This window comes from Lepidochelys kempii, chromosome 13 (genome assembly GCF_965140285.1).
Source record: "Lepidochelys kempii isolate rLepKem1 chromosome 13, rLepKem1.hap1, whole genome shotgun sequence".
Taxonomy (NCBI): domain Eukaryota; kingdom Metazoa; phylum Chordata; order Testudines; family Cheloniidae; genus Lepidochelys; species Lepidochelys kempii.
In genome coordinates, this window is record NC_136392.1 from 2,793,910 (window position 1) to 2,821,578 (window position 27,669).

At 56.7% G+C, this 27,669-nt stretch overlaps 1 protein-coding gene and 1 long non-coding RNA gene across 2 annotated transcripts in view; one reads left to right on the forward strand and one right to left on the reverse strand.

The window, feature by feature from the left end:
- LOC140896701 (uncharacterized) overlaps positions 1 to 7,280 on the forward strand; it is an 11,855-nt gene extending 4,575 nt beyond the window's left edge. Inside the window, exons 2-3 of the long non-coding RNA XR_012154605.1 lie at positions 4,321 to 4,514; positions 6,969 to 7,280. This is a non-coding gene — a long non-coding RNA (uncharacterized LOC140896701). The remainder of the gene's footprint in view (positions 1 to 4,320; positions 4,515 to 6,968) is intronic.
- Positions 1 to 15,686, reverse strand: part of LOC140896697 (bactericidal permeability-increasing protein) — an 18,334-nt gene extending 2,648 nt beyond the window's left edge. Inside the window, exons 1-13 of the mRNA XM_073308689.2 lie at positions 15,325 to 15,686; positions 14,911 to 15,047; positions 14,330 to 14,444; positions 6,945 to 7,073; positions 5,384 to 5,539; positions 5,168 to 5,231; positions 4,345 to 4,405; positions 3,898 to 3,989; positions 2,982 to 3,158; positions 2,258 to 2,317; positions 1,706 to 1,873; positions 1,363 to 1,430; positions 930 to 972 (exon numbers count right to left, since the gene is read on the reverse strand). Of these exons, the coding sequence (XP_073164790.1) occupies positions 930 to 972; positions 1,363 to 1,430; positions 1,706 to 1,873; positions 2,258 to 2,317; positions 2,982 to 3,158; positions 3,898 to 3,989; positions 4,345 to 4,405; positions 5,168 to 5,231; positions 5,384 to 5,539; positions 6,945 to 7,073; positions 14,330 to 14,444; positions 14,911 to 15,013 (1,236 nt within the window). The 5' untranslated portion in view covers positions 15,014 to 15,047; positions 15,325 to 15,686. The remainder of the gene's footprint in view (positions 1 to 929; positions 973 to 1,362; positions 1,431 to 1,705; positions 1,874 to 2,257; positions 2,318 to 2,981; positions 3,159 to 3,897; positions 3,990 to 4,344; positions 4,406 to 5,167; positions 5,232 to 5,383; positions 5,540 to 6,944; positions 7,074 to 14,329; positions 14,445 to 14,910; positions 15,048 to 15,324) is intronic.
- Between the last annotated feature and the right edge of the window lie 11,983 nt (positions 15,687 to 27,669).

Below are 27,669 nucleotides of genomic sequence, written 5' to 3' on the forward strand. Positions count from 1 at the left end.
TGCGGGGCAGAGCCTGGCTCCCTGGGGCCGGCGGGGCCGTGCGGGGCAGAGCCTGGCTCCCTGGGGCCGGCGGGGCCGTGCGGGGCAGAGCCTGGCTCCCTGGGGCCGGCGGGGCCGTGCGGGGCAGAGCCTGGCTCCCTGGGGCCGGCGGGGCCGTGCGGGGCGCGGGGCAGAGCCTGGCTCCCTGGGGCCGGCGGGGCCGTGCCCTCTGCTCCTCAGTCTGTGTGGACCAGGGGGCACAGGAGCTGTCTATGTGCTGGGGGGACACCATGTGACCCAGCTGGGCAGTGCAGGGGAGGAGCTGTGTGTGCAAGGGCCAGGCGTGGGGTGCTGATGGTGCGAGGGTAAGTGTGGGAACAAGGGAAAGGAGAGACTGTATGTGAGTGAAAGCGACTGTAGGAGGGAGGGTGACAGGCTGTGGATGAGTGTATGTGGGAGTGGGTGTCACGCAAATGTGAGTGACAGGCTTCAAGTGTGCATGTGTGTGTATCCTGTGTGCACAAGTGTAACTCACACACTTCCTGGGTGTGGTGTTCGGTCCCATCGAGCGGCACCAAGACCACGTGGAGATTAATCAATCCACGGCAGCCTTAGCTGAGGGCCATAGGGCTCTTAGCTCATGCAGAAGAGGCTCCTGCTTCTAGCTGACGACCAGGGTCTGTTGGTGGTCCACACGCCCAGTGCATCGCACTCTGGCTGCACTGCTGCCTGGGATCTGCTTGGCAGCTGTTATCTGACACTTGCAGTCAGACCTCAGAGCTCAGCGCTCCGCGGTCCTCAGGCCAGTCTCCCCTTGCAGTGCCGGGGCAGCTTTGCCTGAGCAAGGGCTGTGCACAATGTGAGGCGCCCTTGAGGATTTAGGCCCCTGGAAACCTCCTTGTCCTGCCCTTCCCTGCCGCCCTCCCAGCCCTGCCGCTGGCATGGCTCACCTGGACCGAGCCTATGTGGGACCGCACCACAGACATGCTGAAGCTGTTGGAGACACAGAGACAAAGGTCAGAGCTGAGCGGGGTCTCCCCACAGCGGTAGTGGCTCACAGTGTCCCATGGAGCTAGGGCACCGAAGGGGAGGCTGAGCTCAGGAGATGCAGCGCTGCTGGGAGGGCTCTGAGTTGGGTTTCTCGCTGGATGGCTATCAGTCCTGGGAGGAGTGGGGGTAGAGTGGGGCTCCCAGCTGGAAGGGGATCCCCAGGGCTGAGATATAAGCCCCTGGAGGTGGGGTGTCCAGCTGGGATGTAAATCCCAGAGAGGGGCCAGGACTGGGTTATAAACTCCAGGGGATATAACCTCTCATGGGCGTGGGCACCTGGCTGGGACATTTGTGGGAAGGGGAGGGGAGGCTCCAGACAAGCCCCAGACTCACTTAGTTAGAGCCACGGAGCCCCCGACCTTGGCTGAGTCGAGATGCAGCTGCCCCGCCAGGCTGGCATCCTGCCAACAAAGTGAGACGATTCTTGTTATCAGCAACAGCAGCTAAAATGTGGCCCCGGAGGCCCCACAATATCCATGCCCCTCTCCCCCACCCCCCAGAATCCCAGCTCCAGAGCGCGGGACACCAGCCCTCCCCCAACACCCTACAACCCTCAAGCCAGAGAGCTGGGGCCATGCCAGCCCTGCACCAATGCACCTGGGCCCCTAGGAGAGAGGGATCCAGGATGCCAGGTGAGTGGGCACAGCAGCGGCCCAGGGGTGTGCCCAGTGCTTACCAGGTCCAGCAGGAAGGCCGAGGCCAGGGTGGCGTTTGGCAGGACGACAAAGGCCTCGGCTGCACCAAACAGGGCCAGGGCCAGGCTGTCTGGGTGGCAGGTCAGCAGTGGCTGCTTGCGGGCAGACAGGTGCAGCTCCATGGGCATGTCAGGGTAGAGCTTCTTCAGCTGAGCCAGGGAGAGCAACAGAGCGGCCCGTGAGACGGACAGAAACAGCCAGTGCTCAGCCCCGAGCCAGAGAGACATCCCGCCGCCTGGGGCATGGGCTACCATCCTCCCCCCGGCCCCGCAACCTTGCCCCATCCCCCCATATGTACAGAGGGCGACACAAACCCTGTGTGTACATGGCCCTATTCCCTGACCCCTAACCCACACCCTCTGGGACTGCATGACCCCGACCCTCGTCCATGGGCACGTGATCCCCTTCCCGTCTTCCTTCGTGGGCAGGGATCTGAACTTCATGGGCAGGGATCAGATTCAGTTAGTGGGGATGCGTTTGCCCCTGTGCCAGGCGCAGCGGTGAGGGCAAAGTGGCTGCCCCAGCTGACTCACCTCTGGGAAGAACAGCCCCATGCTCCCTGTGTTCAGCCGGATGGGGGAGCGCTTCGGGATCTGCAACACAAACACATGAGACACCGGGTTGCTGGGAGAGCACGTCCCAGTGCCTGAGCAAATGCCACCCGGGACAGGCCAGGGAGGCTGCCAGTGGGCTGGGCGGCCTTCTGCTCGGAGCTGCTCTGCTCTCACTCCCCTAGGGCCGCCACCTCTGAGATGCAAAAACCCAGGACATGCGGGATGATCCTGAGCCCATAAACCTGCCAGCTGACAGCCTGCGCTGAGCACCCATACAGCTCTCGCAGGTCAGCGACCTCAAACGAGGGACGATCCTGGGAAAATCTGGACAGGTGCTGTCCCCTTGTGGGCAGCGCTGGGGCACGTTGGCTTGGTGCCGTACCTGCTCTGTAGATAAACAGCCTCCCCTCCAGACAGCACTGAAATCATATAGCAAAATCCCCTGCAGCAACTGGATGCAGCTATCGGGAAAGGTCAGGTCTCCCGGGGGGCTGCACAGGGCCCACAGGCTCCTGAGCGTCACCCTATTCTGGGGCTGAAAGAGCAGGGGGAGTGTTCACCGCACCAGTCATGGAGGAAGGGGGAGATGTCCTGGGAGCTGCTTAGCCAAATCAGGGAGAGGAGAGAGCTCCCCTCTGCTCCAGCCCAGAAAGCAGAGTGGCCCCTCCCACGTCCTATGTCGCTGGCTGTCCCAGTGCCGTACCATGTCGTCCCTGAAGTTTTTTCGCAAGGCCCCTGCCGTGAAGTAGACGAATGCAGCCGAGTTGGCCGAAAACTCGGAGAGGCCAAGGAGCAGCATGTGGTCACCCTCGTCGGGCAGCAGGAAAGGGGCAGGGGAAAAGGGGCTCTCTGTGTGCTTGCCCACGCCATAGAACTCGCCCTGCGGGGATGGAGAAAGGACATGTTACGCACCACTCCCCGGGGGATGGGGCGACTGCTGGGTCAGGCCCGGGTCTGGGTGGGCTGCACAGGAGAGAATCACAGCAACTGCTGGCCAATAGAGTGGATTTGGGACTCAGCCTCATGTGTCCGGCTCTGCCAGCACGTGCTAGGGCGGTCTGCAGAACAGCAGATCTGCTTTAGCCCAACACAAGTCATTAGGCTCAGTGCAAGGGGGACGGGGGCACTCTCTGGCCTGGCCAGACAGGAGGTGAGAGCCAATGATCTAATGTCCCTCTAGCCTGAGATGTCACAGGGGGCCTGAGAAAAGCAGGAAGCTGCAGGCTCCATCACTCCAGAGACAGGCAATCAGCCCTAATGGTGAGCAACCAAGCCTGACTGGGTTCAGGGGTAGGTGCGGGTCCATGGAGGGGCAAGTCACACTGGCAGCTCTGCTTCCCCCACACCTAGAGAGAGGTGCAGTGCCCAACCACCGGCACTGCACTCTGCGTAGACAGCACATGCCAGCAGAAGAGTCATAGATTTCGATTTTCCCACTTTGCCCCTGAAGAGCAGATTTTCCCTTTACAAATGTCGCGGCTGCTCTCTGCCCAGGCCGTCGTTTTCCTGCTTGGCAGGTGTCCTGCTCCCAGCAGATCCGGGCCAGAAGACACCCACAATGTTCTGGGAAGTCCACCTCCTTCCCGAAGGGGGTCTGGTGCCCTGCCCGGCTGCTTTACCTTCAGGTCCATGTCTCCATGATCCCTGGCAATCACTGGCTTGTTGACCAAGGAGTAGTCAATTACAGCAAAGGGGTCGAGCTGGGCTGAGACTGCAGAGAAGCCACAGACAGAGGAACACTGCAGCACAATCCAAACCAGTGAGTCCCCCCATCCCCTCCCAAGTCGATAACATCCAGACAGCTCGTCTGAGTCAACCCCAATGCCCCCCAGAAAAAGCTGGGGGACCAGCCTGTCTTTTTTCATTTCTTCTTAATCACCAGCTGAGTTGAATTCGCATCCTGGATAAAGTCTAGGTTTCGGCCCAGATTCAGCCGTCCTGCTGCCTCACACCCTGATTCCACACCTAAGTATTCCCTGATATTTGCCCCAATTCTCAGGCTTTCAGATAACTCATCCCATCTGCCCCCCATGTTGCTACAGGTCTCCATGGATCCCAGTTCTTACCTTGCATGGTCTTCAGGACTCGCTCCAGATCACTGATCCCTTTCCCGAGCTCAGGGCAGAGCTGGATGGAAGAAGAGAATGTTACAGGTTCAGAAACCCTTTCCCAGAGGAAAGAACAGGCTGGGAGTTCTTGTGGGGGCATGGAAGAGCTGTTCAGGATCAGCCATAAGGTGAATGGGGAGGGTTTGTGGATACTTTAGTCACCTCCTGTCTAATTTCCTTCCTTCCTTTCCTTGTCACTTCCTCAGGCTTAGAACTCTCCTCTGAACAGAATGGCCTTGGGTTTCTCAGCTGGGTTTCAAATAGAAACACTGATACAATCCCCACCCAGGAGCTGCTCTCCACTGCCCCAGGACGAAGAGGTGTCCAGCATGACACACAGGGGCAGGGATGGTAGTGGGACCATATTTCACCCCATGTACCAGGTACATTAAGCAGGAGACCTGAAGTGACCAGCACTGGTACAATAAGGCTAAGTGTAACACACTGGCCAACATCTCCCTCTAGTGGCCTGATCCACTAGTGGATAACAGCCTACCACTGCTGCCAGTGAGTGGAGTTAGCTCAAGCGAGAAAGGTCTGTGGAGCTGTGCTGAAGATGTAGAAGCAAGCCCTGCTGATAACCCGTGTTTGGAGGGCTCACACCACAAGGACCTTGTACTCAGCAGCTCCCCTAGTGGCAATGAGCGAATGAGTTTAGTGCCTGGTGGGAGAGGCCGGAAGGAAGACTCTTGTTCAGCATTAGCCAAACTCACCCTCCTCCTAACTCCCGAGTCCTGGCAGACAGGGCCAGGGAGCTGCTATCAGCAGGGTAAACACTCACCTGCCTATTTACTTCATACCGCAGGGGTGCCTGGAGAGCCCCCGTGAACAGATTGTAAAGCCAGCTGTGGGGAGAGAGAAGGAGAAGAGTCAGTGCTTAGCGCATAGCTATGGGTGGGAGCTCCCCCCTGTAAGGGGGCTGACAGCATAAGCAGCCTAGCTGAGCCCAGCTCGGGGGATAAGGGATGTAGCAGGGCCTCAGAAAGCCAGAACTCACCTGGCTCCATCATGGAACTTCACATCCAGCCTCCCGATGCTGGAGCGGCAGTTGGTGCTCCACACCTGGGGACGGCCACTGTCATCCCTGCTCACCCCGAGCTCGGCGGAGAGGGACAGGTCCCTCACGCTAAGGTCAAAGGAGCCGCTGTCGGGTCTGGGAAGGGAGGAAAGCACAAGGCAGTTCAGCACCTGCTGGCTAGCGGAGCTCGGTCTGCCCTAGCTACGGGCCCAGAGGCAGGGGTGAGAGCCCCAGGGAGACGGCACTGGAGAGCGGAGTCAGAGCTGTACCTGCAGAGGGACAGAGCAGGGGCAGCGCCAGCTTCCCACACTGCCCTGCACAGGCAGGGAGGGATGGCTCAGTGGTTTGAGCATTGGCCTGCTAAACCCAGGGTTGTGAGTTCAATCCTTGAGGGGGCCATTTAGGGATCTGGGGCAAAAATTGGGGATTGGCCCTGCTTTGAGCAGGGGGTTGGACTAGATGACCTCCTGAGGTCCCTTCCAATCCTGATATTCTATGATTCTATGACTTCCTCCAGGGGTTGGGGGAGCGGTACCCCCACGACCCATCCGGTCCTTGGCTTCTGCTCAAGGCTGCCAGCTGTGCTGGTGGGTCCTATGGGGCACCTGCCCCCCTACGAACCGCACTCAGCACCCCTTGCCCAGAATGTGCCACTACCCCCGCACGGAGTCGTCACCTCCTTTCCCTGCCTTCTGCTCCATCACCCCAGAGCAGTGCCTCCCAATCTGCCCCCCCTTCCCCAGGTATCTGTGCAGCCACGGAGGGGAGCCAGGGCATGGTGGGAGGAGATGAATGAGGGGAGGTTCCCTCTTGCTCCTTTCCCTCCCTTCCAGCTATGCTCCTGCACCAAGGCTCAGGTAGCAGGAACACCCCCCAGGCTGCGTCACCGATGGCCCCTGGGGAGCAATATGTCCGCAAAGGAGACGGCATCTGGGGCTCCCTTCCCTTGGTCCCTTTAGCAAAGGAACTCACACACCCTTTTAGACCCATTGACCGAGCTAGGAAATGAGGGCCCTGCAGGGCTTGGGGCCTGCAACCAATGCAAACCACTGTGGGGGGGCTGAGGAGCTGGTAACCATTGCAGGAGCTGTGCCCCACAGGTGGGGGATCAGTGCTCTCAGCACAGGCAGGAAGGGGGCTCAACGTCACCCTCTTGGGGTTGCACCGCAGGGCGGCACTGGAGACAGCAGCAGCAAAGCGGGGCCCTGTCTGACTGCTCCCCTGAGTAAAACTGGCCCCTGTCCAGACCTTGTGTCAGCATCCATAGTGCCAGCATCAGCCCCACTGCCCTTCCCGCAAGGCCACGGTCAGGCTGGGGAAGTCACCTCTGCAGGTGCGCGCCCCAGAGCCCCCGCTCAGTGGAGCTGACCCCGCTCTGACTGTGGTGGAGAATAGCACATGGCATCTGAACTGGCTCTGGCCCTTGATGGGAGTCTGGGGAGCTGAGGGGAATGTGGGGGTGGGGTCCCCGTTGTGCCTGGGGCTATGGAGGGCTCCCAGTGGCCACACATCACGGCACCAGCGGCAGATTAACCCTTACATGAACAGAACTTTCACTCGCCAGACACCGCTGAGCTGCATGTGGGCATTGCTGACCACGAGCCTCACACCTGTCCCCTCGGAGAAGCTTACGACCGACTCATTCAGCTGCAGCTCTTGAATCTGGATCCTGCGAAGCAGCAGAAAGACACCCATCAGCCTGACTGCCCGAAGGCCATACACTCCCACAAACACCCCAGTAACAGCTTGTCATGGGGACCTCGGGAACTTCCAGGAACCTCGTGGCTGGGAGACGGACTCCTGGGGCTGCTCTCTTCACAGCCTCTCTGGCTGCTGGGTTCTAGAGAAACTGACCAGAACTGCGAGTGTGTGTCTGGGAAGGGGGGGGGGGGGGGGGCGTCTGTGTGTGTCTGCATGCGGGTGGGTGGGTGTTTGGCCACAATTTTCAGGACAACTTGGCATGTTGGGTGCTGAATCCTGGAAAAGCACGCCCTGAGCTTGACTGAATGTCCCCCCGTTCCTCACCAGTGCGAACACTCGGGGAGCAGCACTGGTTTTAGCAACATGGGGAAAGGGACATTTATTGCAGTTGCTCATCCTGGGAGTGTGGGCGAGAGAGAGAAAGCAGGTCAGATCTGTGTGTGTGTGTGTTAGAGCAAGTCGGGGCAGAGCTCTCTGGGTGGGGTGTGAGACAAGGAAGCAGGTCCTTTGGTATCACCTATGCAGTGGAAAGGAGCGTGTGGCTAAGAGGAGATGAGAGGCACTCACAGAGGGAACACGGGGATGGGGAACAGCCTGAGTGGGCGAGGTGCGAGGGGAATGGGGCTTTGAGAGGACTTGTTAGTGGAGGAAGTTCAAGAAAAACACTCAAGGCGCCTAATTTCTAATTGTCACGGAGTCCCTGGGCGATGCTCTGGAACTGCTCCCCATGAAGCCAGTCAGGACTCTGGGGCAGTCGCCTTTCTGTGAGCAGCCTGTCTTCAGGACACACAGCTCACACAGCTTCCACCTTCCTGGGTCTGACCTCGGAGCATTCAGCATCCTCTGCCCCTCCGTGCGCTTCCCACAGCGAGTCCGCTCAGGCGGGGTCCTGGGGAAGCCAGAGGGTCCTGCCCCCCAACTTCGCAGTCAGACGTGACTCTCAGCCAGCCAGTAAAACAGAAGGTTTATTAGACGACAGGAACATGGTCTAAAACAGAGCTTGCAGGTGCAGAGAACGGGACCCCTCAGCTGGGTTCATTTTGGGGGCAGTGAGCCAGACAACCACATCTGCCCTTCACTCCATGTCCCAGCCAGCCCCAAACTGAAACTCCCTCCAGCCCCTCCTCCTCTGGGCTTTGTCCCTTTCCCGGGCCAGGTGGTCACCTGATTCCTTTGTTCTCCAACCCTTTAGCTCTCACCTGGCAGGGGGGAAGGGCCCAGGCCATCAGTTGCCAGGAAACAGGGTGTCGGCCATTCTCTGTGTCCAGACTCCTGCACACACCGGCCCTCTAGGGCTCTGCAATGATCATACACCCTTACCCCACCACCTAGATACTTAAGAACTGCCTAGGGGAAACTGAGGCACCCCCACACTATTCAGAGGAAACATTAAGAAGAGTCCCACTTCGTCACAAGGGGAAACTGAGGCACCCCCACAATATTCGGAGGAAACATTAAGAACAGGACCACTTCGTCACATCTCTCCCCCCTTCGAGATCGAACTGAGCGGGGTCACTTTACCCGGTGACCTGGGGAAGTTCGAAGCCACCAATGTTCCCATGGATGCCCCAGCATCTCTCCCATTCCTTGGTAGGAGTTACACCAGGCCCTTCCAGTTTCACGCCCTCCCTTAGGTCGGGGGTGGTCGATAGCACTAGCAGGCTGCATGTGGGAAGGTTTCTGCAGCCCATGCCCTTTGGCCACCCCAAAACCCCAGGGGGTCAAACTGGGATTGGGTTTTCTCCCAGAGCTCCAGTCTGGAGGGCTGCAATTCGGGCTCTCTTGGTTAAGGGCCCCCATCTTGACCTGGGCCACATACTGTTCACTTACAGAACTAGAATGGAGACATCCCTTTCTCCACAACCTTGTCTCCCCAACAAGCTGGCCAAACACAGCCACTTGGTTATAGGACGGTATACCTTTCTTAACAGCTTTCACTCCATCTGAGACCTTCTCAAAGCTATCCACACTGGATCTTTCAACAGGAAAGTCAGTGGATCCATTCACAACAGAAAATTTCTGGCTGTTAGGAACTGAAACTTTCTTGATTAAATCATTTTCACACCCTTCAGTTGCAGTAAACTGCTTGCAAAGACTCCATGAGGATTCCTTTCCCTAGGGCTTTTCTATGCAACAATTCACCCCTCACAGAAATTCTGCTCTTACCCTCTTTACCTAGGGCTTGCTCTAGGGGAACACTTTCCTGAGCAACAACAGACTCTTTCTGGGTCTCCCTTACATCCAGAATCACCTCTGGCCCATCCAGCGGATTCCTACACAATCCCCTTTCAGGCAAACTTACAGACTTCCTAGATAAAAGGTTAGAAGCATTCTCCTTCCCTTTGCCACACACAAGTTCAGGAATCTTTTCCTCCTTGCTACAGGTTTCCACACCCTCAGTAGGTAACACAATCACACACCTTCATGCTCTCCTTGTGCCCTGGCTAGGATCTCACCCTGATTAGACAGAGTTGCTCCACCCTTTCCAACAACACACTAGCAACAGGCAAAATACAAGCACCAGAATTGTCTGGTCTCGGGGATTTTACATAGACCCTAACTGGATGCGACCTAGTTACAGGGCCATTCTCCCGAGCAGACACAAACTTAGGACCCTTCCCTTCCTGGGCTTTAGCTGAATCCAGAACCAGCTCTGAGACAACTGCACGACCCTCAACCATCACAGGCTGAAAGGCCCCTTCTGTCTGCTCCCCAGACCAAGAAGAGCCGGACACACTTTCTCCTTTACCAGACACACAGGTTGGGATCTCATTCCCTTTGTCCCAGCACACAAGGCTGGTCACAGACAACTGCTTGGAGATCAGGGTAGCTCCCTCCATAGGCAAGTCAATACCCCTGACAGACAGAGACCCATTTCCTTCACTGTCCCAATTCTCCACCCAGCTAACAGGTAAGGTCCAGGGACTCTCATCTTCCACTCTCCTCGCCTTCCCACCCTGCTGATTGGACACAGCCATCAGATCACAAGGCTGCCTAGGCTCATCCAAACTTTCCTTACCAAGCACCTTGCCACTCCCCACAGATCCCGTGCCCTGCCTGTGTCTCCCCCCACTCAGCTGGGGTCTCAGCTCCCACTGTGCTCAGCACTGCCCTTGCTGTCCCAGTGGGAGCAGGCCACTGCTTTCCTCAATGTATCAGAGCCAGCGAGAATCCCCACTCTGGTGTGCAAGGGGGCAGGGAGCATCTCTCTGTCCCACCCAGCCCCAGGGGTCTGGTTACAGGCAGGCAGGTAGCCTGAGCCTAGCGGCTCCTCCCTGCTGCCAGCCAGGTCATCTGCATTTTCACTGACCATTTCCCTCTCCGCCGATTGGTTCCCTGGATTCAAATTCAAACCCTTGGCAGTTACAGGAACAGGGCCTGGATCGTGTCCCAAAGAGACACAGTCACCCCACAACAGGGTCTCGCAGCTGGTGTCCTGGGGCACCCCAACGACCAGCCAGCCCCACTCCTCCTGGGTCTGCACAGGGATCTGGGCCATAGGCAGGGCGAGGGGCTTCGTCCCTGGGACCCTCACCCAGCTCACACAGCCCCTCAGCATCTGAGGCTGCACCACCCAGGGCCTGACACCAGTTCTCTCTGTCCCAGGATCTCGCCACCCCAGGAATGTCTCCCCATTGACCATCACCTTCCGCTCCCACTGGGGGTCCGAGGGGCCTGGCCCCAGGAAACTCCACACAGACATATAGGTTGGGGTCAGGAGTGGGAGCGTGTCCACCTCCCCACCCATCTGGCTGAGGGAGTCTGTGGCCTTGGGACCCAGCAAGGGAGCTAGACACCGGGGCTTTTCCGCAGGGTCCCCTTGGTTCAAATCGCCAGCCTGCTCAAAGGCAGTGAGGTGGGCATCCACCCCCCCCCCTCCTTAACTAGGGGCAGCAATTTAGTCTCGAGGTTCCCTGCGGAACTGGCCCCCCCAGGATCTATCCCCACTCACCCCGGGGAGGTCCCCTAGGCCTCTCCGCTCCCCCACCGCCAGTTCATGCTGCTGCTGCTTCTGCAGCTCTTTCTCGGGCTCTCGCTGTCTCTCACAGTCCTCTTGCTCCCTCGGACTCAGCTCCAATCCCGTCCGTCTCGATCCCCCGATGGGGAACCCGATCGTGAAGAGCCCCGTCTCGTCGGGGACAGGAGTCTTGGCGATGCCTGGCTCCCACTCCAGCTGCTCCCAGATCCTGCGATAGCCCCATTTGGGGTCAGGAATCTGTTCCTTAGAGCGGTCATCCTCCTCCAGCTGCACAATTAACTCTGCTTTGGTGAACTTTCCAACGCTCAACCCTCTCTTTTTGCACAGGGTTACAATGTCCTTCTTAAGGAGACGGGGACAGGCCATCACTCCGCTCCTCCCAAGTTGTTGTGGACTCACAGGCCCTTGTGTTCTCAGCTCCCCACGGTTTCCAGGGAGAACCCCTAGTGTGCCAGCCCTTCTCGAGGTCACCACCTCTTTGCCAGGGTCGAGCTGCAGACTCCTCCGCCCCTTGGACTGCTTGCTGCAATCCCCAGGGGAACCCTGTTACTGCAAAAGTCCTTCTCTCTCCCCGCACCAAGCTGCAGGCTCCTCCGCCCCTGAGACTGCTCACTGCAGTCCCCAGGGGGACCCCATTACTGCACAGTCCTTCTCGCTGGTCACACACTCCCAGGGGTTAACCGCCCCCCGAAACCGCTCCTCTCTAAGCCTTCAGCAGGCCATGTCCTCGGCGATCCCCCTTCGTGTTACTGCTCCCCAGTCACTTACTGCAGGAAGCGCCATCCACGGGGTGCAGTACATCCCACCGCTGCCACCAGTTGTCACGGAGTCCCTGGGCGATGCTCTGGAACTGCTCCCCATGAAGCCAGTCAGGACTCTGGGGCAGTCGCCTTTCTGTGAGCAGCCTGTCTTCAGGACACACAGCTCACACAGCTTCCACCTTCCTGGGTCTGACCTCGGAGCATTCAGCATCCTCTGCCCCTCCGTGCGCTTCCCCGCAGCGAGTCCGCTCAGGCGGGGTCCTGGGGAAGCCAGAGGGTCCGGCACCCCAACTTCGCATTCAGACGTGACTCTCAGCCAGCCAGTAAAACAGAAGGTTTATTAGACGACAGGAACATGGTCTAAAACAGAGCTTGCAGGTGCAGAGAACGGGACCCCTCAGCTGGGTCCATTTTGGGGGCAGTGAGCCAGACAACCCCATCTGCACTTCACTCCATGTCCCAGCCAGCCCCAAACTGAAACTCCCTCCAGCCCCTCCTCCTCTGGGCTTTGTTCCTTTCCCCGGGCCAGGTGGTCACCTGATTCCTTTGTTCTCCAACCCTTTAGCTCTCACCTGGCAGGGGGGAAGGGCCTAGGCCATCAGTTGCCAGGAAACAGGGTGTCGGCCATTCTCTGTGTCCAGACTCCTGCACACACCTGCCCTCTAGGGCTCTGCAATGATCATACACCCTTACCCCACCACCTAGATACTTAAGAACTGCCTAGGGGAAACTGAGGCACCCCCACACTATTCAGAGGAAACATTAAGAAGAGTCCCACTTCGTCACAAGGGGAAACTGAGGCACCCCCACAATATTTGGAGGAAACATTAAGAACAGGCCCACTTCGTCACACTAATGTGCCTACAACAGCTCGGTGCATCGAGCTCCTGCCCTGGCCACTCGGGTGCAGTCTGGAGTCACAGCAGTTGAGTCACAGTGGGCACTATCCAGAGGGCAGAACATCTGCCTGTTCTTGGAGGCCAAGGTTACAGGTCCTATCAAGCAGCTCATGGCTCAGAGCCCCAGCACCTGTCCTGGGGCCAGAGACATTGAGCTGGAGGTGAGATGTGACAGAGATGGCCGGCAGGGAGAGTCTAGCCAGCTAAAATACCCATCACCATAGCATCTGGGCACCTCACCATCTAACTGTAAGAGGGGGAATCGTCCCGCTATTGTGGGGAACTTTCCTGGTTTATACACGACCCCGGTGAAATGGGCTAGCAAAAGATCTGAGTCCTCGCTCCCACTCCCTTTACCCAGCGGCCTGCCTGACCTCAAGGGCCCCCCGTCCACTCTCCTATGTGGCAGAGTCCTCCTAACCCTGACACGGCTGGGCCCAGGATTCCTGGGGGGCTGGGCCCACAGTCTTGTCGTGGGCACGTAGGGCAGGGGCTAGGGTGTCCCCACTCCGGGGCACTGTCTCTGCACTGATTGCTTCCCTGCCCCACTGCTCACCGCAGAGTTCATTTCACCCCGCCCCTGGCCGTCTCGGGAGCGCAGGGACATGGGGGTCACGAGCCCCTCCCAGCCCGGCCTGCAAGGCCTCGGGCCTCCCTGCGCTGGGTCTGGGGCCCAGGGCCCCTGGACTCCCCAGCCGCTCATGTGCCCGGCCCCGGCGCCGAGCCCAGCCCCATTCACACGCTGGCTCCAGCTCAGCTCCTGGGGCTGCTCCTCTGGCCCCGGCCCCGGCCCCGACTCTGGCCCTGCTCCCAGCCCAGACAGGCTCCTGCTCTCCCCTTAGCTCTGCCCCTCTGGCCCCGCCCGCTCCACCTTACATGGGACCCTGGCCTCCTGACTTCCTCATTGGCCTGCCTGCCCTGTCAATCAGCCTGACCTGGATCATTGGCCTCTCCCCATTGGCCCTGCAGACTGCCAGTCTCAGAGTCCTGATTTCCCATTGGCCCTCCCTGTTTCTTTTGGCCCTGGGAGAGGACCAACCAAAAAACCGGCACTGAGTTTCAGTGCGGGCCCAACAGTTCCCTTACATAATGCATGTGGCCCAAGGGAGCCTGGGGTGGAGCAGGGAATTGAACCCGGGTCCCCGGCTGGTGCCTGCACTGCTAGGCCACCCTACCTCAGTACCGTGGTGCTGGCTCAACTCAAGCCGGCTCTGACCCTGCCGCTGAGGAAGCCAGTCCCGATGGGATCCGTGGCACGGAAGGGAGGGAACACCCCGCCACTGAGATCCCCGTCCTCCCTCATGGCTGCACCCCTGTCTCCTGGGGGGTCGGGGCCATGGTGGGAGAGCGTTCTCTCATCCCATACGGATGGGCAGATGTGTGGAGTGGGAGCTCCTGCAGCGCTAAACCAGCTCACGTAGCCCGTGCCCAGCCCCGAGCAACTCTCATCAAAGAACCCAGGAGTCCCAGGGACGAGCCCAAGGTGTCCAGTGCAGAGGGCCTGCGAGCCCCACTGACTCTGTGTGGGGGAGGCAATGAGTGCGTTCCTGGCCCCAGCACCAGGGAGAAGGAGACGCGCTCTTACCTGGACACGGAATAGCCCACGTCCCCAATGAGAGGGATGTTGTATGAACCATTCAGATCCGGGACATGCTCCCTCTTCAGCAGGGACTTCACCAGCTCCAGGCCGAACTGCTGACCTTGAATCAGAGAGCAGGCTGGGGTCACGGCAGGGCCCACGGGGAGCAGGCTGGGGTCACGGCAGGGCCCACGGGGAGCAGGCTGGGGTCACGGCAGGGCCCACGGGGAGCAGGCTGGGGCCATAGCAGAGAGCAGCTAGGGGCTGTGGGAACAGGAAGGAGGTGACAGTCACACATCCTCCCTCCACGCTGCCCCACAGCATGCAGGGGAAGGAGCGCTCTGGGAACATTCCCCAGGCTGGCAGAGTTAGGTCATCCCCCTCGGTTAATACAGCACATGCTGCAGGGAGTGGTGAGGCTGCTCCCAGAGCGTGGATCCCAAGGGACAGATGCCAGGCCCTGTTTCTGGCTCAGAGGGAGAGCAGGGCCCTGGGGATGTCTCTGTACAAGGAAGCCCCAGGCTGGGAGCACAGGGCACAGTTCCGGTGAAAAACAAACAGGGTAATAATTATGCAAAGCCACAGACCGTACTCCAGGCCCTTCTGCGTTACTCTGCCTTTCAGGCCGGCATTGGTTCCCTCCGCCCGAGAGCAAGCGCCCAGCAGAACAAAGACAAATGCCCAAACCATCCTCTAGGCCCGGAGCTGGGATCCTCTTCACCACCTGGAGCAGGGAGACAAAGGTACAGGGCTAGCAGCATGTGATGGTGCAGCGCTCCCAGGACCCATCACAGAGCTTCCCGTGGGCAAGCTACAGGCCTGGCGCTGGGTTCCCGGGGCTGGGTTCCCAGCTCAGCTCTAAAGCCTGACTTTGGGCCGGTCCTTTGCCGCAAGAGCCATGTCACAGGGAAACCGCTTTTCTCTCTCCCCACGGAGCTGCTTGGCAAGCCTGGAACGGTGAAGGCAGCCTGGGGACCCATGAATACAGCCCTAGCCAGTACCTCAGCTCCTGATGAGACCCGTCACTCCAAGTGCGCACCTGGGGATAAACCCAAGGCACGACCCCGCATTTTATATGGTCGCTGGCTGGAGAGGACATGCTGTGATGTAACGGGGCCAGCTGGGCTTGCCCCTCTGATGACTCGGCAGGAAAACTTTTTGTCTTTTGTGCTTCCCACTGTTACTGATACTTGCAACAGAGCCGGTTTTCGCACTGCCCGTGACGCTAAGATGCTGTTCCTGCGGCCTGCCATCGAAACCCCGTCCTTTCCCCACACGGTGACTCAAAGGGGAAACCAAGAGAAAGGCCCGGCTGATTGATTCGCTTATTTCCATCCACGCCCCTGTTTGCAAAGGTTTTTTTTCTCACACAAGCTGCTGGGGAAGCAGCTGCTCTTTGCATGAACACAGACTCCACACAGGCTGGGCGAGGAGTCATGCAGGTGTTGGGGGTTCATTGCTCACTGTTTGCTAGTTCTTAATCACTCTCCTGCCTAAAAACAACCACTCTCTCAGGCAGGCGGCAGAGCTGACATCATGTGACCAGGATGAGGGCTCACACGCCGGGAGCGAACAATCCCATGGCACAATCCCTGGGAATGGCCAGGCTGGATCACCCCCAGGTCCATCTAGCGCAGTGACTCTAATGGGGCAGTACCTGACGCTGCAGAGGAAGGTGGCGGATGGGGGATACTCTGCCCCTACCTATTAGAATGTATTATTATCTGTATTACCATAGCGCCTAGGAGTCCAGGCCTGGACCAGGACCCCCTTGTGCCAGGTGCTGTACAAACCAGTGACGTCCACATGCATGTTACGGGGGTGGCTGGGCAGACCCCTGGTGGGGGAAGCCTGGTACAGGAGCTGGCCCCATAGCAGCGGCGAGGAGAAGCAGCCTTTGCTGCCCCACTGCCCGCTCACATTTGGCCCTGCAGCCCCTCCAGGATGGGGCCATAGCCCAAACCCGAGCAGTGCTGAGCTCTCCATGCACCAGATTGTAATGCCACTCACTCAGTTTGGGCCCTTCCGTCCCCTTGTCATGACGGAGCTGTTGGTGGGTCCACCAAGGCTGCGTCTCCTCACCCCTACTGGGGGGCTGACTCCTGCACCAGGGCTCCCTGCCAGGGGCCTGCCCAGCCTCACTCCACCTACTGCAGCCCCATCCCCTCTGCTCCACCTGCAGGTCTCACTCAGCCACCGCATCAAGACCTGCTTCAAGTATGGGGAGCTGCATTGAGTGCCCATGTGAGGGAGCGGGCTGGGAGAGGGCAGGTGGGGAGCCCTGGGGTGGGGGGCGATGCTCGGGGGTTCAGTTGTGCATGCCGTGTGAAACGTTTCTGGGACACCCCAGGACAAATACAGAACAAAACGACAGTCCCTGCTCCAAAGAATCTACAATTTTGGTGGGTCTCATCCTAGTCTCTAATAGCAGGAGGTTTAATAGCCCTTCCGCTATTCTGTGCTAATCCTGGATATTCTTGTTATCCATGAAATGTCCAATCCCGTTGTGATTCTTGCTAAATTCTTGGCCTCAATGGCTCTCTGTGACAGTGAGTTCCACAATCTCCTCTCACACTGTGTGAAAAGGTGTTTCCTTCTATCAGTTCTGAATTTCCTACCTTTTAACGTCATAGGCTGTCCCCTTGTTCAAGTATTACAGGAGTGGGAGAACAGATGCCTCCGATCTCCCTTCTCTAGGCCATTTATTATTTTATAGACGTTTAAAGGGGACAGTGATCAATTCTTCAGCAAGTTCACCGAGGGCAGGAGAAGAAGGAATCAGTTTAGGTTGCAGGTTAGGTTCAATAGTAGGAAAAACTTCTAACTCTAAGGAGAGGTGCACACTGGACCAGGTTATCCAGGGAGGTCATGGAAGCACCTGGAAGTTTTTTTTGGAATAGGTTAGACAAACCCCTCTCAGAGGTGGTCTAGGTGCACCTAATCCTGCCTCAGCTCAGCATGAGGCAGAGCCGAGATGACCTCTGGAGGTTCCTCCAGCCCTACATTTCTATCATTCTACAATCCTTCCCCTTTCACTCGTCTGCTCTCCAAGGCAGCGACCCCAATTGGTTCCATCTCTCTTCAGAGGAGAGTCTCCAGACCCTTCTCTGGACCCCTCCAGTTCTGCACTCTCCTGTGTGCCATGGGGTGTCATTGTGTGGAAGAGACAATAGAATATTCTCAAAAAGAACAGGAGGGACTTGTGACACTTTAGAGACTAACCAATTTATTTGAGCATGAGCTTTCGTGAGCTACAGCTCACTTCATCAGATGCATAAAGTGGAAAATACAGTGAGGAGATTTATATACACACAGACCATGAAAAAATGGGTGTTTATCATACACATTGTAAGGAGAGTGATCACTTAAGATGAGCTATTACCAGCGGGAGAGTGGGGTGGGGGGAGAGAAAACCTTTTGAAGTTATAATCAAGGTGGGCCATTTCCAGCACATTTCCAGGAGTTAACAAGAACGTCTGAGGAACAGTGTGTGTGGGGGGGAATAAACAAGAGGAAATAGTTTTACTTTGTATAATGACTCAACCACTCCCAGTCTCTATTCAAGCCTAAGTTAATTGTCAAGAAATTCCCTGAAAAAGCATAGGAACAAATCCGCACAGACACACCCCTGGAACCCTGACCTGGGGTATCTATCTGCTACCCAAGATCCATAAACCTGGAAATCCTGGGTGCCCCATCATCTCAGGCATTGGCACCCTGACAGCAGGATTGTCTCGCTATGTAGACTCCCTCCTCAGGCCCTACCCTACCAGCACTCCCAGCTATCTTTGAGACACCACTGACTTCCTGAGGAAACTACAATCCATCGGTGATCTTCCCAAAAACACCATCCTGGCCACTATGGATGTAGAAGCCCTCTACACCAACATTCCACTCAAAGATGGACTACAAGCCGTCAGGAACAGTATCCCTGATAATGTCACGGCTAACCTGGTGGCTGAACTTTGTGACTTTGTCCTCACCTACAACTATTTCACATTTGGGGACAATGTATACCTTCAGATCAGCAGCATTGCTATGGGTACCCGCATGGCCCCACAGTATGCCAACATTTTTATGGCTGACTTAGAACAACGCTTCCCCAGCTCTCGTCCCCTAACGCCCCTTCTCTACTTGCGCTATATTGATGACTTCTTCATCATCTGGACCCATGGAAAAGAAGCCCTTGAGGAATTCCACCATGATTTCAACAATTTCCATCCCACCATCAACCTCAGCCTGGACCAGTCCACATAAGAGATCCACTTCCTGGACACTACGGTGCTAATAAGCGATGGTCACATAAACACCACCCTATACCGGAAACCTACTGACCGCTATTCCTACCTACATGCCTCCAGCTTTCACCCTGACCACACCACACGATCCATCATCTACAGCCAAGCTCTGCGATACAACCGCATTTGCTCCAACCCCTCAGACAGAGACAAACACCTACAAGATCTCTATCAAGCATTCTTACAACTACAATACCCACCTGCTGAAGTGAAGAAACAGATTGACAGAGCCAGAAGAGTACCCAGAAATCACCTACTACAGGACAGGCCCAACAAAGAAAATAACAGAACGCCACTAGCCGTCACCTTCAGCCCCCAACTAAAACCTCTCCAACACATCATCAAGGATCTACAACCTATCCTGAAGGACGACCCATCACTCTCACAAATCTTGGGAGACAGGCCAGTCCTTGCCTACAGACAGCACCCCAACCTGAAGCAAATACTCACCAGCAACCACACACCACACAACAGAACCACTAACCCAGGAACCTATCCTTGCAACAAAGCCCGTTGCCAACTGTGTCCACATATCTATTCAGGGGACACCATCATAGGGCCTAATCACATCAGCCACACCATCAGAGGCTCGTTCACCTGCACATCCACCAATGTGATATATGCCATCATGTGCCAGCAATGCCCCTCTGCCATGTACATTGGTCAAACTGGACAGTCTCTAGACACAAATCAGATGTCAAGAATTATAACATTCATAAACCAGTCGGAGAACACTTCAATCTCTCTGGTCACTTGATTTCTGACCTAAAAGTGACTATTCTTCAACAAAAAAACTTCAAAAACAGACTCCAACGAGAGACTGCTGAATTGGAATTAATTTGCAAATTTGATACAATTAATTTAGGCTTGAATAGAGACTGGGAGTGGTTGAGTCATTATGCAAAGTAAAACTATTTCCCTTTGTTTATTCCTTCCCTTCCCACCCCCACTGTTCCTCAGACGTTCTTTTTAACTCCTGGAAATGGCCCACCTTGATTATCACTTCAAAAGGTTTTTACTCCCCCCACCCCACTCTCCTGCTGGTAATAGCTCATCTTAAGTGATCACTCTCTTTACAAAGTGTATGATAAACACTTATTTTTTCATGGTCTGTGTGTATATAAATCTCCTCACTGTATTTTCCACTTTATGCGTCTGATGAAGCGAGCTGTAGCTCACGAAAGCTTATGCTCAAATAAATTGGTTAGTCTCTAAGGTGCCACAAGTCCTCCTTTTCTTTTTGCGAATACAGACTAACACGGCTGTTACTCTAGAATATTCTCAATATTATTCCCTGTCCTGTTCCTCAGGAACCCTAACACCTCGGCCATGTTTGCAAACGCACTTGTGCTTTGAGCAGAGTCTCCATCACGCTGTCCACAATGTCCCCCAGGTCCCTCTTCCAGCACTTCAAAGGATCATAAGAACATAAGAATGGCCAGACTGGGTCAGACCCAAGGTCCATCCAGCCCAGTCTCCTGTCTGCTGACAGTGGCCAATGCCAGGTGCCCCAGAGGGAATGAACAGAACAGGGAATCGTCAAGTGATCCATCCCCTGTCGCCCATTCCCAGCTTCTGGCAAACAAAGGCTAGTGACACCATCCCTACCCAGCCTGGCTAATAGCCACTGACATGGCCCTAAGGGTACATCTACACAGCAGCTAAACCACCATGGCTGGTTCAGGTCATCTGACTCAGGCTCGGGTTGCAGGACTGTAAAACTGCCATGTAGACGTTCAGGCTTGGGCTGGAGCCCGGGCTTTGGGACCCCATGACATGGGAGGGTCCCAGAGCTCAGTTTTTAGTCCTGTTGCCTAAGTCCCACGAGCCCAAATCAGCTGACCTGGGCCAGGGAGGGCCAAGCTGTGTGTCTTTTTGTTCCAATATAGATGTGGCCTAGGTGACCAGCTTGGGACCAATCGTAGGTTCAGTGGAGTCACATCAGCTGCTCAGCCAACACTTGTGCCCAATAAATGTATCGACACAAATCCGGAGCTGGGGACAAGCAACTCGTAGACAGAGCAAAGGGCTAAACTCAAAGTCAGTTAATTCACACTGAACAATTCCAGCCCCATGAACCCTGGGGCCAAAAGATGTGTAAGCCAAAGGAAAGAGAGGAGACTGGGGAAAATCCTGGGGGCGGCCTTCCCTTTTGCTAACTGTGTCACACACAGAGCAACTTCCCTTCCTGGCTTGCACAGAGCAAACTAGATACCTGCCAAGTGAATGAGAGGGGAAGGGAAGAGCCACTGGACATAGGGGGATCAGGAGCCGTCACCTCTCGGAGCAACTTAATGCCAGCTAGTGACCGTGCAGGTGGCCCACTGGAATCACTGAGAAGACATCCATGGGAGGCAATGGGCTTTGGTCAGATCCTCAAAGGTATTTAGGCTGCTGACTTCCATGGAAATCAGTGCAAGTTAGGTGCTGAGGATCTCTGAGGACCTGGGCCGTGGTGCCTATGTGTCTGGGAAAAGGAACCCCAGAAATACTTCAGCTAGAGAGCACTACAGCAAGAGATACCAGGACTAGGTACCTACTGGTGTGGTCCCCGGCTCTGGCGGGGGACATGCTGCTTGGGAAGGCACCTCGAGTAGGATTTTAAATATTTGAAGGAATAATAACCACTCACATGCGAACCCCAGAGGCTGACGTCCAGGCCCCACTGATGTCAGTGCGAGTTTTGTCATTGACTCATCTCTTGGTTTGATGTCAGTGGGAGCGGTTCCCCAAGATTTGACCCCTAGATTGTGAATGCCCACTTCCCTGTTGGCAGAAAGCAGCACCGGTCGTGCCAAGATTCCTGCAGCCCGCAGCCTTTTCAAATCTCCTGGCAAATCTCACTTGGCAAATCTCACCTCCTGCCCCACACAAGACTTGGCTTAGCTACTGCACACGTCTGATAATACGGACACCAGCATGCACCTGGTCCTGCCTCGCTAGGAAGAGACCAGCTAGAGTGGAGTCAATGGCTGGATTCCTTCTCCAATGACTCTAGCCAAGACTGGAAAAAACCTAAACTGGAAAATCACATCCCCTCTAGAATTACTGCCCCATAAGGAACCCTCTGAAGCAACTGCCCAGTCTTAATAATAATCGTAGCTTGTACTCACGATGCTTTGTTGTGCTTCCAGAGAGAGCGTCTTTCCCACGAGGAGCAGAAAGCCCACCTGCCTTCCAGCAATGTCAGAGGGCTTTGCCTCATACCACGCCCTACCAGCTTGACAAACACACAGGACTTTTCCACACCTTGTTTGCAGGCAGGAAGCAAATCAGGTTAGAGCTGCCTGACTCCCCATGTTTCCTTGCAGAAAGGAAGGAGAGGCGCACAGGCTCTCTGGGACTATCCAGCCATATTGCCCCAGAACATCCCCGTGGTACCCTGACAAAGTTGGAGGCTATCTCCAGAACTCACCCTCCCTGGACCCTCCTGACTCTCAGTCTTGTCTCCAAGCCCAGAGAGGGCTGCCAGTCACCAGACATGGGCCGTTGTCCGCAGAAGGAAAGCCATTCTTTTGGCTTCTACCCTTGGCTCTGCCTGACACACTGGTGACTTGAGCAAGTCACGTGGCCTCGCTGGGCCTCGTTACCCGAGCTGTAAAATGGGGTCAGCATCACCTAGGCACCTGCTGGCCTCTTGCTGGCTAGCGTGTGCCTGTTGAAATGTGCAAACTATTATTATAGCAGTGGTCCCTGCTGCAGCCTGGGCAGTTATTGCAACCCCTGGGAGTCACATGGCTGCTTACTCAATCTTCCTCCCTATGCTGAGATCCCCCCCTGCTCTGGGTCGCCCATGCAGCATGTCTTGACCCAATCATTCCGCACAACTATGGACAGACAATAACCAATAAGACGAGCCCCTAGTCTATCCTTCGGGTCCTGAATGCACTGCACAGGTAGATGAGTGAATTGTCTCTGACCCAGTGATACGAACCCTAAAAGCACAAGTCAGCTGGGCTCCCCAAATCCTGGGGTAAACCTTCACTGAGACCTCACTGCAGAAGGGATGATCTTGATACCTGTTTGCTTCTTGGCTCTGAAGTCCTTGCAGTGTCCAAACTGGTTGATTCCAGTGGGTCTAAGTCCCAGCACCAGGACAGCTCCTGTTCTTATAGCCTGTGTTGACATTCAAAGTTTCCCAAGTCCTTGACGGTCTGGTTGAACCAGAAAGGCACCAGGTTTCCTTGCTCCTAATCTCAACAACACTCGCAGTCCCCACGCCTCCAGCTGAGTCACTGCCAGCCAAACTGGATAAGGAGTGAGCTGAGCTTTAGGAAGAACTGCTGCTGCTCCCCTGGCATTGCGGGCATGGCCTGACTCATGGGTGGTTCACACCTAGTGGGCCATGCGTCCCCAACACGCAAAGAAGTGGCCAGTCCCTGCGATAGGGAAATCCCAGGATGGATTATCCTGTTAGAATCTGCTCTCCAGTGAACTCCGCTGGCTTGACAGAGCGCTGGCCAGAGTGTGCTCCAGGAGTGGGGAGAACGCAAGCACCCTTGCATGGCATCCCTGCGGCTCCCCATCCAGAATGCCGTTCCCAGAGACATCGCTTCCCTTAGGGCTCTTCCCAGGTGCACAACAGCCAAGGAGAACTGTCTCTGTTCCCTCCACGGCTCCTTTGTGTGCACATCGCCACCCTCACCGTGTGCTCTTGCTTTTCCTTCCCTTAGGAACTCAGGGCTTGTCTGACTGATTCTGCTGGAGTCCTGGCGTACTGGGTAGATTAGCAACGTCAGAAGAGACGCAGAGCTGCCTCGGCAGCATGCGGCTGGGGGCGGGGATACTGAGCTAAGGGTGTGCGGACCAGGATACAATGTGGCTATCCCCAAACAGGGGTCTGCCTTGCGATGGAGCCTGGAATGAGCCCAGTACCGACACATCTGAACCTTTAGCTTGGTCTGAGACATGGATTAAACACAGCTAGGGCCTTCTACCTGACCAGGTGGTATCAGGCCTCACTCAGCTGCACTGGGCCAGACTAGTTGCTGTGAAACCCCGAACCCTGTGTGTTTTATTAGACTCACATCCCTCCCCATGCCCAGTGACTGCTGGGCTCAGCTGTGGGCACGAGCCCATGGAACTTCGCCAGCAGAAACAGAGGAGCTGCAGAGCCTGATAACTCGGGCGCAAAATTCCAGCAGGTTTTTCTTTATTTCAAATACAACAAGGCCACCTATGTACAGCCCAAAGGAGCACCAGAGGCCGAAGGAGGGGTTCATCCAAGGGGAAGGCCATCAAGGCATCAAGAGGAGTTGGAGGGGGACGGAGTGGGCAACGGTGACCCCTTTCCTGGTGCAGCGGGACCTTAGCCAAGACGCCACGGGAATGCAGCGGTGCCGTTTACAGACTCCCCAGCTGCACATTCCCTGGGACCAGGGCTCAGCTTGTTGGGGTCCCTTCAAACGCTGCCTCCATCAAAGGGTGCACCTCACTCACAAGCTGAGCAGCGGAGTCTTGAATCCTGAGGCCCGACTGTCCCATCTGAAGCAAATTAAGAGTGAGCCTGTACCAGGGCAGCCGTGCACACTCCTGTCTTCCAGAGCAGCACTAGCTGGGGGGAGCGGGAGGCTTTAGAGAGGCCAGATGAAAAATCCTTTTTTACCTAAATGCATCCAAATGCCCCTGATTCACAGCTCCCGGAGCCCCACTGCCAGCAGCTTGCCCACGTTAGAGCAGTGAAGGCTGTGTCGCAGGTGACGGGGAGCAGGGCAGGAGCAGGAGGCTGGACTGCAGCAGTGTGGAAGCTGCGTGCAGTGTCCGGATGCAGCCCAGTGCCCCCGGGGAGGCTACAGCTCATGTCAAGTGGGGTGAATCGGGAGAGCTGAGGAGACGCTCACCTGACTCGGCGCAATGAGGGGTGCAAAAGCCTCTGCTCTGTAGCATGCCACAGAGAGCTGCACACGCCCAAGTGCCTGGCTGTGCAGAGCATGGGTCCATTCCATCACCAACAGCCCTTAAGGAGCAGGGATCAGACCTGGAAAAGAGTCAAGCAAATCCCAAAGCACACAGGTTCCACTAGAGCCAGTAGGGCAGCAATCCACTGTCCTTCTGCCAGGGGCAGCCAGCTTCCCCCAGTGACCACTGCAGAAGGGCGCATGGCCAAATTGTCCCAGGCAGGTTTAGCTTGTTCCTTGTCTGTGCAGCTGGGGCGGGAGAGTTGAGTTCTGCTCAGACTGCCACAGTAGAGCCACAATCACACACAGGCAGGCAGGCAGGCGTGCTCACGCACACACAGGTGCACATCCCTGCCCCCATGCTTTGTGTGCTCTCATGCACTTTTGTGCTTTCTCCTTTGCTTTGGTTAATCTAAGCTACAAGTCATTCAGCTGAAGGCTTGGGAAAATCTAAACAAGGGGAGTGGCCTGTGGGGAGGGTTTGACTTGGCCACACCTCTTTTTAGGGAGGACACACCCACTTTTTATTACAGAGTCCCAGAGAAGGGAATGAGCCCCACAAATCACCTTTCCCTGTCTGTCTGCAGCAGGTGGGGAGGCCGGGCTGTAACCCACCCTGGCAAGGGCTAGGCATATCTGGTGTCTTTTTTGTTGACTGTGCCTTGTACCCCAGCTGAAGTGAACAGGCCGCGAGTGTCCCAGCAACGAGGCAAAGTGGCCCACGGATCCAGGAATGTCTCTCGAATGCTGAGCACTGATCACATCTCTTACTCTAATGCCAAACAGCGAGGTCAAGGCAAGGTCAGGCCCTGGTCAGCACCTATCAACTCTGCTGCCCCCTTCCCTCCCCATTCGCCTGCCTCCCACCTGCCGTCCCTCCGCAGGGATTTTGCAGAGGCAAGAGTGATGTTGAGCTAGCTAGGGGCCTTTTATCCACCTCATCAGGGACGCTGACATCAGAGGCAGGGAAAGACGAGCTCTTTGCACCTGGCAGAGCAACAAAAGGGCTTAAGGAGCCACAAAGCGGCATCGATTGTGTTGGGTTTCGAAGGGGACGGCTGCACTAACCCTTTCCCTTTCATCAGCCTGCGGGAAAGAAACCAAAACCTTCATGCCCAGCTTCCATATCATCCCAGGAGCCCTGAGGAAAATGGTTTCTGAGCAGCCCCCCGTCTCATCCTTAGCCCTCTCTCTGCGCAGCCCTTGTTGGGGTACAGGGGAGCTGGCTCTGCTATTTCAACCCCCAGCACCCCTCTTGCCCCATCGCAAGGACAGGCCGCCCCAAACACCTCACCCCCCTCGCCTTGTGCCAGAGGAGGAAACCCCCCCACCCCCCCGTACTTTCTCCCCACACTCAGTCCCACCCTGGGATCTCTGGCCATCCCCACCCGTCATGGTATTTCTGGTCTCACTTCCTGGCAGCCTGGGATTCAGAATAAGCAGGTGGGCTGGGTCTGATGGGCAGTTTTGACGCCCAGTGTGAGTTTTCCCCTCCATCTTCTCTATGACCCGCAGGGTGCAAACCGGGACTCCTTGGACCATCTCAAGAGAACGACAGCCTCTCTGGGGATTGGGGCCAAAGGAAACGGACTCGCCCCGCTGCGTTTGCTGCCTCCTTTGCTCTCTTCAGCAGTGCCGGTGCCGGAGGTGAATACGCCCCTGGAATGTAGCACAGGGCAGGCAGCGAAGCCAGGGCAATGCTGTTCAGAGGCCCGATGAGTAAAATAAAGGGAACTGAAGGAAAGGGCTGGAATTGTGCCGTCTCCCAACCCTCCGCAGCCCCATGGCCAGTGGGGAGCTGGAGCCGGCGGTTACATTTGGAAGCCGTTTTAGAACCGGTTGTTAACTCGCTTCCCTGCAGGGGGCGCTGAGGCTTTGCTGGGCTCCGGACCGGGAAGAGTTGTGATTCCTCCTCCGGCCGCCGGGGGCGCTGCGCTGCGGGAGCCACGTGGGCTGCGGCCTGGCCCTGGCCACGAGCCCTGGAGCTGCGGCTGCTCCCCTGGCCCTGGGGCTCCCGCTGCTGCCGGGTGGGTCCCCGGCTGCTCCGAGCTGCTCTGCCCGTGAGCGCCCCCCACCCTGCCCGCAGCCAGCCCTGCACCCCCTGCCTGCAGCCAGCCTCTGCACCCCCTGCCTTGCCCGCAGCCAGCCCCTGCCCTGCCTGCAGCCCTCCAGCCAGCCCCGCACCCCCTGCCTCCAGCCACCCCGCACTCCCTGCCCTGCCTGCAGCCAGTCCCTGCCTCCAGCCACCCCCGCACCCCTTGCCCTGCCCACAGCCAGCCCCGCACCCCCTGCCTCCAGCTAGCCCTGCCCCACGCCCCGTCTGCAGCTGGCCCCATGACCACTGGTGCCCTGCAGTTCCCAGGGCAGTAACCCTGCACACCTGCTTCAATGAGGGGGCAGGGAGCAGCTGGGACCCACACACGTGCACACCCTAGGGTGACCAGACAGCAAGTGTGAAAAATCAGGATGGGGGTGAGGGGTAATAGGAGCCTATATAAGAAAAAGACCCAAAACCAGGACTGTCCCTATAAAATTGGGACATCTGGTCCCCCTAGCACACCCCCAGGGTGTGGCGGGGCCCCACACATGGGAAATGGAGCTCATTTCTAGCTCAGGCCCATCTTTTTAACAAAGAGCTTTTGGCAGGGTTAACACACACCCATATTTTCCCGGACAGGTCAGGCTTTTTGGTTCTTAAATCACCGTCTGGGAGGAATTTTTAAATATTAAAAATTCCTCCCGGGAAAATACGGACGTATGGTAACCCTCTGGGTACAAAAAATACATACTGGGGCACATCCCTTACATCAGAATGTTTTATAGGGAACGGGTTGTTAAGATTTTGGCAGCTCATCACTGCCCATGGCCTGCGTGCAATTCTGGGCATGCACAGAGCCCTTGGCACCAGCAAGGCTCAAAGCTCTTTACAAAGGCGGGGGGGGGGGGGGATGAGGGGGGTCAATATTACAGTCCACAGTTGTCAAATGGGGAAACCAAGGCACAAAGAGGGGCAGTGACTTGCCCAGGCCCAGACACCAGGCCAGTGGCCAAGACAGGCACGGAAGCCAGCTCTCCTGATGTGCCTCTCCATGTCCAATCCTCTGGACCCCAGCACTCCTGAGAAATCAACTGTACTTCCTGGAGGAGGAGA